Source organism: Mustelus asterias, chromosome 5 (genome assembly GCF_964213995.1).
Source record: "Mustelus asterias chromosome 5, sMusAst1.hap1.1, whole genome shotgun sequence".
In the NCBI taxonomy this organism is placed as follows: domain Eukaryota; kingdom Metazoa; phylum Chordata; class Chondrichthyes; order Carcharhiniformes; family Triakidae; genus Mustelus; species Mustelus asterias.
The window spans coordinates 42268709-42281837 of record NC_135805.1 but is presented as its reverse complement, the minus strand read 5'-3'; the positions used below and the strand labels follow the sequence as shown (position 1 = coordinate 42281837).

The 13129-nt window shown below is 40.8% G+C and overlaps 1 protein-coding gene across 3 annotated transcripts in view; it reads left to right on the top strand.

Annotated features, from left to right (window-relative positions):
- Positions 1-13129, top strand: part of phip (PHIP subunit of CUL4-Ring ligase complex) — a 228272-nt gene that overhangs the window by 107719 nt on the left and 107424 nt on the right. For all 3 annotated transcript variants that reach the window (XM_078212450.1, XM_078212449.1, XM_078212448.1), the window contains exon 10: positions 6976-7046. In XM_078212450.1, coding sequence (XP_078068576.1) covers positions 6976-7046 — 71 coding nt within the window. The remainder of the gene's footprint in view (positions 1-6975; positions 7047-13129) is intronic.

Sequence of the window (13129 nt, the reverse complement as noted above, 5' to 3'; positions counted from 1 at the left end):
CTGAATTTCCTGGTGAGTGTTTTAAATTGATGAATGACTCTTTACTAAAGTTTTTATTTTTCACTCTTAATTTTAAAAAACTTACATTAAATCTCTGCTTGGCCTTCTCTGCACTAGTGGAAATAATCAATTTTCAATTTTTCATAATTTCCCATCCCTGATGAATTCATGCTGTCTGCTTTTGTGGCTCTAATGTCCATTTTACAATGGGGTGGTCAAAACTACACACGACCTCTAACCGTGACCAATCGACCTTGTACAAAAACAATTCTAACCTCTTTGCTTTTGTGTTCTCTGGCTTTGTTTACAATTGAGTTTGTGTCTTTATATGCCCTGTTTGTGAACAGAATTCCCACTCACCTGAAGAAGGGGCTTAAGGTTCCGAAAGCTTGTGTGGCTTTTGCTACCAAATAAACCTGTTGGACTTTAACCTGGTGTTGTTAAACTTCTTACTTTGTTTACAAAGCCCATATTGGTATTGGCCTTCTTTAAATTGTTCATATTCCTGTACTTTTACTTTCAATGCATTATGTACTTGCACCTCTGTTCCTCCACATTCTTCAGTATCTTCTGATTGAGTATTCTGTACGGTTTTTCATTCAACATGCATCATTTCACACATATCTGCAGTAAATTGCATCTGCTACCATTCTGATAGCCTGTCCACATGCTCTTCAAGACATTCGGTCCACCGTGTTGTTGCAATACTTGTATGTCCTTAAAAAATGTTGATATTGTGCTCTTAATGTTCCAGTCTAAATGATCTAGATAATCCTTTCAAATAAATGTAAACCCAACATTGAGCCCTGGGGCATACCACTTCCAACCTTTCTTGAACTTGAACAGCAGTTGTAGCCCTAACCTTTTGCTTCTTGTCTATCAGTTAACTTACTATCAATGTAACTTCATTTTCTCTGTTTCCATATGATTGGTTATTCCTTCAGCAGACTTAAATTTTTGGACATAACTCATGTTTTTTAAAAGTGCAGTGCTATTAGTGTGCATAATAGAATGCATTCCATATTTCTGAAATGTACTTTCCGATCTTCTGATGTTCAGTTTAAATACGGCAAGCAATATCAAACCAATCTTTGTCTTTCTCCTCCCACATGCACGTAGACTAGACCAGAAATTTACCAAGCACGAGTAGGATATATAAAATGATAATTTAGTCATTTAGAAATTTTAAATTCCTATCAGTATGTCTGGGTCGATTAATCTTGGTAAAATGGTATAACTTGTGTGAAGAGAACAAATTCATTCTTGGTAGACAAAGAAGCCTTGATACTAATCGGTGGCACAGTGGTTAGCACTGCTGCCTCACAGCTCCAGAGACCCAGGTTCAATTCCGGCCTTGGGTGATTGTCTGACTGTGTGGGGTTTGCACATTCTCCCTGTGTCTGCATGTGTTTCCTCTGGGTGCTCCGGTTTCCTCCCAATGTCCTAAAATGTGCAGGTTAGGTGGATTGGTCATGATAAATTGCCCTTAGTTTTCCAAGATGTGTAGATTAGATGGATTAGCCATGGGATAGGGCAGAGTGGTGGGCCTGGATAGGGTACTCTGTCAGAGAGTCGGTACAGACTTGATGGGCCGAATGGCCTCCTGCACCATAGGAATTCCATTATTCTAATCTAATCAATATCCAAATCTGTACAACCAGCATTTTTGTAAGATACTGATATTACAACAGGCACTTAGTTCAACATTTTTTTACAACAGAATTGGTTTATAAACACTAACGTTATCCAGAGAGTATAAATATCACAGACACGGATGTAATTGAAATGTGTTGCCATATCTCCTCAAATGGTGCTATTATGGATTATAGCTGGTTTGAGCTCCAATGCTGCCAAGTGGTTTCACAATTTGTATGTGACTATCACCTTCTCATTCCTATCTGTGCAATTGATTGCTTGTTCAGAAAACCTAAGTCTACTTTCTCCAACTGTGACAAGTGCCATCATCTCTAACAATTTTCCTTTTGGGTTCGCTATTCATCTTTTGATTTTGTTTCAACTAACCAGTGAATACTAATTTACTAGACTGAGTACTCAAACTCAATAACACACAATTCAACTCTTGTATTTTCCCTCTCTAGCCTGAATTGATTTGCCCCAATTGTTCTGAGATTTCTCTGACTGTGATTGCTGGCAACGTTTTGACTCTTCGTTGACCTGGCTTTTTGATTACTGTAAGAAGTCTCACAACACCAGGTTAAAGTCCGACCAATTTATTTGGTAGCAAAAGCCACTAGCTTTCGGAGCGCTGCTCTTTCGTCAGGTAAATGGGAGTTCTGTTCACAAACAGGGCATACAGAACCGAACAGATGTGAACAGAACTCCCACTTACCAGCGCTCCGAAAGCTAGTGGCTTTTGCTACCAAATAAACCTGTTGGACTTTAACCTGGTGTTGTGAGACTTCTTACTGTGTTTACCCCAGTCCAATGCCGGCATCTCCACATCATGTTTGATTACTGGCATGGTTAGGCTGTTCGCTGGCCTGATTGGCTGTTTGGTGCCCGACTGCCTTTGTGTAACTTGTATAAATGCCTGAGCTGAGAGAATGTCAACGAACGACCTTCCATATCTTAAGTGTCACTGAAAAATACTTGTTCTAAGTTTAAGCTTTGGTGTCCAATTGAGAAAGTTTACTCGGGTTGTGTTTGTGTACCGTTCGATGTGACAGTCAATTTCGATAGGCACGTGTATTTAAAATTATGGGTGGTTAATTTTCACATGTTCCACTAAGACCTAATCAGATCACTTAAAAAAAAATCTGCGAACTTACCATCGCGACATGGGTCGGGCAAAAAAAAGCAGGACTTCTAACATTTTCCTGAAAGTTAAACCTGCTGATCGCTTGACTAGATTCCTAAACAAATTGATCTATTTCTTATTACCTGTTCAGGCTGCTGTTTGAACATGTTTTTTGCTGAAAGAACAGTTGATCTGAGTGTAAATGTCTCTGAATATTTGCTTGCTCATGGAGCTGACTATTCAAATTCTTTAGCATTTTCCAGAATTCCATAATGTGATTCATAGTTTCCCAGAGATCTATAATATGGTTTGGGAAACCACTGGTATTACAAAATCCAGGCTGCTTGAATTTGATTAACTCATGCTACTCTAAATACACATTACTTTTTCTTGGATTCTTCAAAGTGGCATTGAATGAACTGCCTCCTTCTCTGACTCATGAAGTGTGTTGAGTCAGTTCAGTGCGTCATTGCTGTAATGTGAAGCTAAGTAATGTAATGATGCAAAGAGAGTGATGCATGGAATCAGCTCAACATCAATTGCCTAGTTCTCTGATGGTTATTGAACTTGGTACAGGGGTGATTGAAAGAACTTAACCATCACACCTTAGTGTTAGTCATTTGGCTGTACTTTTGTAAACCTGTTTGGAATCCAATTTGTAAAGAGAGTGCGTGTCTGTCAGTGTGTGTCCATCTCTGCATGTAATTCCTGGTATTTAAAGTTGTGGTGCAATTTCTGAATGACTTTTTATGTTAGAATCAGTGCCATCCATTAGTGAAGGAGCAAAGTTATGTTATGTAATATTACATCCCAGTTCTTACTCCCTTTTTGTTTATAATTACCTAGTAATATATTAATAAACACTTTGTACCCTTGCTGATGGTCACCATATCACCCGGTAAACAATTAAATGGACCTTTGCATGAAGGGAGGCAGTTCCTCAATACCTATTTTGCCGGGATTCCTGTGAACATGTAGTGACCCCTGAGGTAACTCACACCATTGGCAAAGGTGTTACCTCAAGAGCTAGAGAAAGCCTCAGCTCTAGGGTCTGCCGGAAATGTTGTCTTATTAGTGAATATTAGAACATTGATTTAACATTTTAATTATAATTTCTTTGATTTGTATCCGTTCAATATATTATCCTATTCAGAAGACATTTTTGTTTTGTGAGGACCTCAAACAATACTTGCCAATTTCAATTCTGCCAAGACTTATTGTCTTATAATCTTATAGCTTGTGTGATGGACAGGAGTATTTTATTATGCTGCTTTGACTGTTGCTTTATTATCAATACGCAAAGATCTTTTGCCTCAAAAGGGAGGCAATACTTTTGCAATATATTTTCAAGGATTTACTTTCATGTCTAAAGTATTAATTTTTTATAAAAAGGTTATAGAACATAGAACACTACAGCGCAGTACAGGCCCTTCGGCCCTCGATGTTGCGCCGACCAGTGGAACCAATCTAAAGTCCCTCTAATCTACACTATTCCAATGTCATCCATATGTTTATTCAATAACCATTTGAATGCTCTTAATGTTGACGAGTCCACTACTGCTGCAGGCAGGGCATTCCACGCCCTTACTACTCTCTGAGTAAAGAACCTACCTCTTACATCTGTCCTATATCTCTCACCCCTCAATTTAAAGCTATGTCCCCTCGTGCTAGCCATCACCATCCGAGGAAAAAGGCTCTCACTATCCACCCTAACTAATCCTCTGATCATCTTGTATGCCTCTATTAAGTCACCTCTTAACCTTCTTCTCTCTAACGAAAACAACCTCAAGCCCCTGAGCCTTTCCTCATACGATTTTCCCACCATACCAGGCAACATCCTGGTAAATATCCTCTGCACCCTTTCCAACACTTCACATCTTTCCTATAATGCGGCGACCAGAACTGTACGCAATACTCCAAATGCGGCCGCACCAGAGTTTTGTACAGTTGCAGCTTGACCTCCTGGCTCTGAAACTCAATCCCTCTACCAATAAAAGCTAACACACCGTACGCCTTCTTAACAACCCTATCAACCTGGGTGCCAACTTTCAGGGATCAATGCACATGGACACCCAGATCCCTCTGCTCATCCACACTACCAAGTATCTTACCATTAGCCCAGTACTCTGTATTCCTGTTACTTCTTCCAAAGTGAGTCACCTCATACTTTTCCGCATTAAACTCCATTTGCCACCTCTCAGCCCAGCTCTGCAGCTTATCTATGTCCCTCTGTAACCTACCACTTCCCTCCGCACTGTCTACAACTCCACCGACTTTAGTGTCATCCGCAAATTTACTAATCTATCCTTCCACACCCTCATCCAGGTCATTTATAAAAATGACAAACAGCAGTGGCCCCAAAACAGATCCTTGCGGTACACCACTAGTCACTGAACTCCAGGATGAATATTTCCCATCAACCACCACCCTCTGTTTTCTTCCAGCTAGCCAATTCCTGATCCAAACCACTAAATCACCCTCAATCCCATGTGTCCGTATTTTCTGCAAAAGCTTACCATGGGGAACCTTATCAAACACTTTGCTGAAATCCATATACACCACATCAACCGCTTTACCTTCATCCACCTCTTTGGTCACCTTCTCAAAGAACTCAATAAGGCTTGTGAGGCACGACCTACCCTTCACAAAATTGTGCTGACTATCCCTAATCAAATTATTCCTTTCTAGCTGATTATAAATCCTATCTCTTATAATCCTTTCCAATACTTTGCCCACAACAGAAGTAAGGCTCACCGGTTTATAATTACCAGGGTTGTCCCTACTCCTCTTCTTGAACAAGGGGACAACATTTGCTATCCTCCAGTCTTCTGGCACTGTTCCTGTAGACAATGACGACACAAAGATCAAACCCAAGGCTCTGCAATCTCCTCTCTAGCCTCCCAGAGAATCCTAGGATAAATCCCATCCGGCCCAGGGGACTTATCTATTTTTACCCTTTCCAGAATTGCTAACACCTCCTCCTTATGAACATCAATCCCATCCAGTCCAACAGCCTGCATCTCAGTACTCCCCTCGACAACACTGTCCCTCTCCAGTGTGAATACCGACGAAAAATATTCATTTAGTGCCTCTCCTACCTCTTCAGACTCCACGCACAACTTCCCACTACTGTCCTTGACTGGCCCTAATCTTACCCTAGTCATTCTTTTACTCCTGACATACCTATAGAAAGCTTTAGGGTTTTCCTTGATCCTACCTGCCAAAGACTTCTCATGTCCCCTCCTGGCTCTTCTTAACTCTTTCTTTAGGTCCTTCCTGGCTAACTTGTAACTCTCAAGCGCCCTAACTGAGCCTTCACATCTCATCTTAACATAAGTCTCCTTCTTCCTATTCACAAGAGATTCAACCTCCTTAGTAAACCACGGTTCCCTCACACGTCTGCTTCCTTCCTGCCTTCATACTGGTGGGATTCTCTGATCCTGTCAGCGACGGACCCCTGCCACAGGTGACTTCAGTGGGAATTCCCATTGATCGTGGTGGGACCAGAAGATTCTGCCACCTAGAACAGCACTCTGACGAGAAAAACGCTGAGGGGAGGCCAGAGAATCTTGCCCAATATCAAACTTAAATTTTCTCTTTCAGATATTGGGCGGAGCTTTTCCAAAAAATGACCCAAGTGACATTTAGGGTGAGAAAACCGGTGCGATTCACCGGCATGAATTGGATCACAATCTGCCTCTTCAGGCCCCCCCCTCCCTTGTCACTGCCACTGGCACCTTGGCAATGCCAACCTGGCAGAGTCAGTTGGCACCCTAGTTTGGCACGGGGCAATGCCAGGTTGGCACTGCCTGGCATTGCCCAACCATGTCCCGATCACCCAGTGCTTCAATGGCCTCAGAGACCCCTAGCTTGGCCATCTGTGTGGAGACCAGTAGTGATTTGCTATACTAATAGTTCTCGCCGGGACTGACACTAGTTTGGAGTGTGCCATTTCAACATCTTATTAATTACTGTAACCTGAGTGATTAATTTTATATAAATTTGACATTGACTGACATGGGAGTTATTTTTAAAATCAATACTAACTATTGCTGCCCATGCCAAATTTCACTTTAAGAATAACCTTCAGGAGTAGAAAAGTGGCTGTACTCTTCAAAGTAAATGTGAAATGTGTTTTGCGTCAGTTTAAAATGAAACAAGTTGGTTAAATCCACGGTAATTATGATAATTTTTTAATGTTCTGTTTTTAAATACAGCCATCGGCCAATTAAATTTACTGAGCGACCAAGGCCAGGAGTTCAAATGATCTGTTCTTCTTTCAGTGCTGGTAAGTGACATTGAAGGTTTTAATCCTTAAGACATCGAGGTGACGGTAATTGTTTTAAAACTCAACGTGTAGGTAGCTGTCAAATATATATCTCATAATTTAAAAAATACATCTGGGAAAGAATCTAGCTGCAGATAATGTGAGCCATGTTAGCAGCTGTTTCAGGAATCTGAGGACCAGTGCTTTGTTTCCAGGTGGATACTTCAGTAGTTTCGCTTTTGATTTGTTGATGAACCTATTACAAAGTTACTTATTGTAATATTAAAGAGAACTGCACCTTGAGACGTTTTATTCTGTTACAAGGGTTACATTAATACAAGTGGTTGAGGTTTGTGTGTGATCCCTTCTCTCACCCACTCCCAAAAGACTAGAGTACTTTATGTACCAATTTCTATTTAGGTTATCTGTGCATTGCATAATATGACAAATATTTAAATTGATTTTTTTGTAGTCATTAACGTAATGCGTGCAGAATATTATCTGTTTTTTAAAAAGAGCAAATATTCATCTGGATGAATGGATGGCTTGTGCTTCGGTTTTGCTGGGACCATCTGTAGTGTTCTTATTTTTCACATGTTATGTTGAAAGTTGGATGTTGGAAGTCATCCTTTTTTCCTTTATATTTTTGATGCATATTCCCATTACTTGTATTTTACTCTCTATAAACTTCAGGTCACCCAAAACTCTGCTGCCTGTGTCTTTCTCCCTCCCGTTTACTCATCACCTCTGTAGTCACTGACCTACTTTGACTGTAGGTTTAGCAGTGCTTCGATTTTAGAAATCTCATCCTTGTTTCAAATCCCTCTGTGTCCTTGACCCTCTATCTATCCAGCATCATAATGTTTTGAGATATCTGCACTTTTCTAATTCTGGTCTCTTCTGCATCCCTGATTTTAATTGCTCCACCATTGCTCCGCCGTGACTTCAGCTACCACACCATTAAGCCCCAAACTTTAGGTCATCGGCCCTAATGTGGCTGTATCTGGCTCAGTGCCAGGTCTTACTTTATAAAACACCTGTGACGTATGTTAAGTTTTGTTTTTATGTTAAAGGTGCTATATTAATACAAGTTCTAATTGTTGAATGTGGATTGTGCCAATGCAGACTGACAAATAATAGGCATTTTGTGTATGGAAATAGAGGGGCATTCGTGACAAGATAGCTGGTGTATTAATCTTACTCGTGGTTGGAATTAAAAGCTGTATATTGATACACTTGAAGAGGGAAGTTGATTTCTTATTTACAAGCTCCTGACCTATGATTCTATGTTGGGAAAATAAGTTCTGTGCGGTGCAGCAAAGGAAAGGCCTTTGGTTGCAGCAGGAATAATATCCACAAAATGAAGGAGTTAATTGTCAACTTCAATATGGGCAGTCATGATTTTGTGACTTTTTGACTGTTACTTTACAGTGTTGTTCAACATTCTGTTGGCTTTGTTGATTACTTCTCTGCAATCATTGGATATGTTTAGCTCCTGGTTCTAAGACTCCCAAGTCTCTCTCAGGTTAATTTGTAATTTTTTCATTGATTATGCACCGGACCGCGCTTGCGGCTGGTTCCGCTGCAGTGAATGGTGATTTGGCTGAGCGCCAAATTCCACGTTCTCGCTGGCACTGGTGGCGGGGCGTGAATGGTCAGAGAATTTTGGCCTTTGTGTTGCTTCTATGTGTACTGCTTTGCACTCGTATATACAACATTGGGTTTTCCATTCTGCCTCCATGCATCTTTTGTTCAAGCAATTTTGTTATTTCTTAGCTGATTCCAATGCTGCCACCACTTTGGTACCATTTGTAGATTTAATACTTCTCACTTGAGTTTCCGATCCAGATCATTTAAGTATATTAGAATAGTGGTGTTCCTAATACTGAGTCTTGAGACATCCTGCGTAGCACCTCACCCCTACTCTATAACTCCTGACAAATACTCACTTGCCATCTTTGAGCATTTTCTTATCTATTCTCTCTCTAAATCTGAATTTAACTTAAAACTTTTTGTGTGGAACTTTGTCTCTTGCCTTGTGGAGGTCTAGCTAATTGTACTTGTGCCCCATTTCTTATGTTTGGGTCTGTGACTTGGGTTGTTTGAAAATCTTTATTTTATACTTAGTAATGTATTGGTGGCTTCTGTTCTACTGCCTGTAAAATCAGATATTAAGTTGTCATTTGAACATTGAAAATGCAAATTTGTATTCTAGAACTGCTCCATTTGTATGTACATTTGATACCACTTTGTAAATATTATTAAGGCTGATTCTCGTTTTTGGCTATTTCCCTGTCCTCCATTTGAATAAAATGTAGACTCTTCCATACATTTTGACTCTATATAGCTTGTCACTAATTTTCCTACATTTCTGCAAATATGGTTCAGAAATTAATTCCATTGTTTCCAAAGAAAGTTTCATTTTGGATGCAAGCAACAATTTTATTAAAGAAACATTGCATTGAATTTCAATTACAAGCTCAGGTTGCCTAAAGAAAATGAATGTTACACCGAGCTATCAAGTAAATTTTCTTTTGACTGCTAAAATTGTAACATGGTGATGCTGTAATTAGTTGCATTACGTCAGCAAATCTTTCAATTAAATTGTCAGTAATTTCAAATGAAATCTTAGTGGAGTGGGTGACTCCGATTGTCCTGGGAGCATAGATTTCTCTAATGGCACATACACAGCTGCGTCTCGGGACCACCGAGAGGGAGTTGTGGAGTAGGTGACTTAGACTATTAATTATGCTGCTCCATGTTTTTGTCGCTCGGCAGTCATCTGTTGCTGAAAACATGTTAGAAGTCTTTCCTTGTTCTAATAATTACCTAGACTTGGTTTGCAGGGCAGCATTTCAAAATTAGTGGATGACACATAACTCGGATGTAGTGTGAAATCTGGGGAGAGTAGCGATGGACTTCAGGAGGACATAAATAGGCTGGTGGAATGGGATGGCATATGATGGATAAAATTTAATGTGGAGAAGTGTGAACACATACCTTTGGTAAGAAGAACGAGGAGAGACAATATGAAATACAGGACACAATTCTAAAGAGTGCCCAGGAACAAAGGGATCTGGGGAATATGTGCACTAAAACAGGACAGATTGAGAATGTGGTTAATAAGGCATATAGGATTCTGGACTTTGTAAATAGAAGCATAGAGTACAAAAGCAAGGAGGTTGTGGTGAACTATTAGAAAAACAGAAGGAAAATACTGCGAATGCTTAAAATATGAAATAAAAATCAAAAAATGTTGTGTCTGTGAGGGTTTATCCCTGTTGCTCTGGCTTCCTCCCACAGTCCAAAGATGTGTAGGTTAGGTTGATTGACTATGCTAAATTACCCCTTAGTGTTCCAAGATGTGTCGGTCATGGGGATTAGTGGGGTAAATAGGTGCGGTTATGGGAATAGGGCCTGGGTAAGATGCTCTGTCGGAGAGTCGGTGCAGATTTAATGGGTCGAATGGCCTCCTATACTGTAGGGATTCTATGAAACATGTAGCAGATCTTGCAGCATCTCTGTGGAGAGAAACAAAGTTAACAGGCTGGATTTGTTAGGACATCAGTAGCCCCAAAGACGGACTGAAAAGCTGGGGCAACCCTGCTTCAGCCATTTGGGGGAGCCAAGATCCAATTTTTGGCTTATCTTCCAGTTCAAGGGTTGGCAGTGGATCCAGCACTGCATCCAGCCGAGAGAGACAGCGATGGATGCTCCCTGTGCAGGAAGTGTGATCGGGGGTTGCTTGGCCTTGTCAGGCAGATCTCGGTGAGGAATGTGAGGAGCTTGAAGTGGTTATTGAGGGCAGGTGTTGGTGTTGCTGTTGGGTGGGGACCGTCCATTAGCCATGGCATTGCCCTGAATTGGTCACTCCTCTCCCTTGTTATTTTTCAACATCCCCTTGCCTCCCAATCTGCTCATTCAGACTCCATCAAAATCAGCCCAAAATTTCAGGTCTGTGATCTTTGATTAGTATACTGGCGTAAAGTCACTGACCTGAAACATGAACCTTTATGAAATACTAGTTCTGTCCCAACTGGAATATTGGCTGGTATTGCCCTGGTTTAATGACTCATCTGAAAGACGGTGGCCGGAACTTTCTAGCTGGTCTCACTGGCAGGATCTTTTGGTACCACCGACGGCAAACCCCCTTTCAGTCCCACCGCTGGTCAATTGCAGGCCGCCTCTGCCGCCTTGAAATATGCCGTCGGGGGGGGTGCAGTAAATTCCACCTGGTGTCTCCTGCAGTGTTGCACTCCCTCAGTACTGCATTGGAGTGGTAGCTTCAAGCCTTAGAGTGAGACTTGAACCTTGAATCTTGTGACCCAACAGCATGGGTGTTACCAGTTGAGCCACAGCTGACACTGGTTATGGGCCATGGCTGGAATAAATAGGTACCTGATGGCTGACATAAAATTGATGGGCTGAAGGACCTCTTGTGTGCTGTAAAACTCTAGGGGAGGATTCTCTGGTCACCCACAGCGTGTTTCTCATGGCAGCGCACCATTTGACAGCAGCGGGACTTTCTGGTCCAGTCACCACTGTCAATGGGATTTGGGTCCGACACTTGGATTGCTTTTAAAAATCTTTATTTTATACTTAGCAGTGCATCGGTGGCTCATGTTCTACTGCCTGGAAAATCAGATATTAAGTTGCCATTCGAACATTGAAAATGCAAATATGTATTTCAGAACTGCTACTTTTGTATAAACATTTTAATACCACTTTGTAAATATCATTAAGACTGGTTCTCGTTTTTGGTTATTTCCCTTTTCCACATTTGAATAAAATGTAGACTCATCTGCACATGTTTGACTCTAAAGCTTGTCACTAATTTTCCTACATTTCTGTAAATTCCGCCAGTGTGAACAGCTGGAAAATTCTGGTCTGTGACTCAATAACTCTATGGTTTTGATTTGACTGGAGGAGATTTGATGGAGCTGTTGAAAATCATGAGGTGTCTGGACGAGTAGGAAGGGAGAACACCAGGACACCGATTTAATGTGAATGGCAAAAAAAAAAGCACAAAAGCAACATGAGGAAAAGCTTTCTTTACGCAGCTAGTGGTTAGGATCTGGAATGAACAGCCCAAGAATGTGGTGAGATTCACCTGTGGCTTTCAAAAGCGAATTGGATGATTATTGTGAAGAGAAAAATAGTGCAGGTCTGAGGGGAATAGGCAGGAAAATAGGACTAGCTTCACTCTTGTAGAGAACCGGCATGTATGTATTGGGCCAAATGGCCTCCTTCTGTGTTGTGCCCATTCGATGATTCTAAGTTAATTCTCATAGATTTTCCCTCATTAAAATCACCAATGCATGCAACTTTCCTGCATTTAAGGCAATTACCACACACTGCCACTTGGAGTTAAAATAATAATAGGTTAATTTGCCTGACAGCAGTGTGATTTATTGCTGCAAGATTGGTATGGAAAATGGAGAGCCAAAATCAAATCACTCCAAATGAAGAGTCTCATCTGAGCCTTCAGAGGAACTGCAGATTCAACAATCATTATCACCATCATAATTCCATTCCAATATTTCTTAGCAAACAAATTATGGGCAAGTTTCTCTGGCCTCCCCTCAGTCTTTTTCTCAGCAGTGGGAGGTGGTGTGCCGTTCGCTGGCGGCAGGATCCTCCGGTCCCACCATTTTAAATTGGAATTCCCATTGAAGCCACCCTATGCCGCTGGGAAACCAGTGGCAGGGAGTATGCCAACAGAAACAATGATGTCAATTTCTAGCAAGCGGCTGGAGAATTCTGGCTGTGTCTTCGTCAAGATTTATTTGGTGTATAGTAGGTGGCATAATCCAGCAACCAAGCATACGCAACCTTTAAATACATCAATATCTAAACAGTCTGTACATGTATTAGAAATATTCACACCGTTAGTGTTATCAATTGTTCTTAAAACACATGGAACTTATTTAGTTGACATCTATGTTTTAGTATGTTACATAAAACCCAGTTTGTGATGTCTAAATCATTTGACAGCTGTCTGTGGAATGTGATAAACAAACTTAATTTATGTTTAAATCTTTTAAATGACCTCTTGCTAGAAATTGACATCATTGTTTCTATGGTCATGTACATAAGCAACTTTT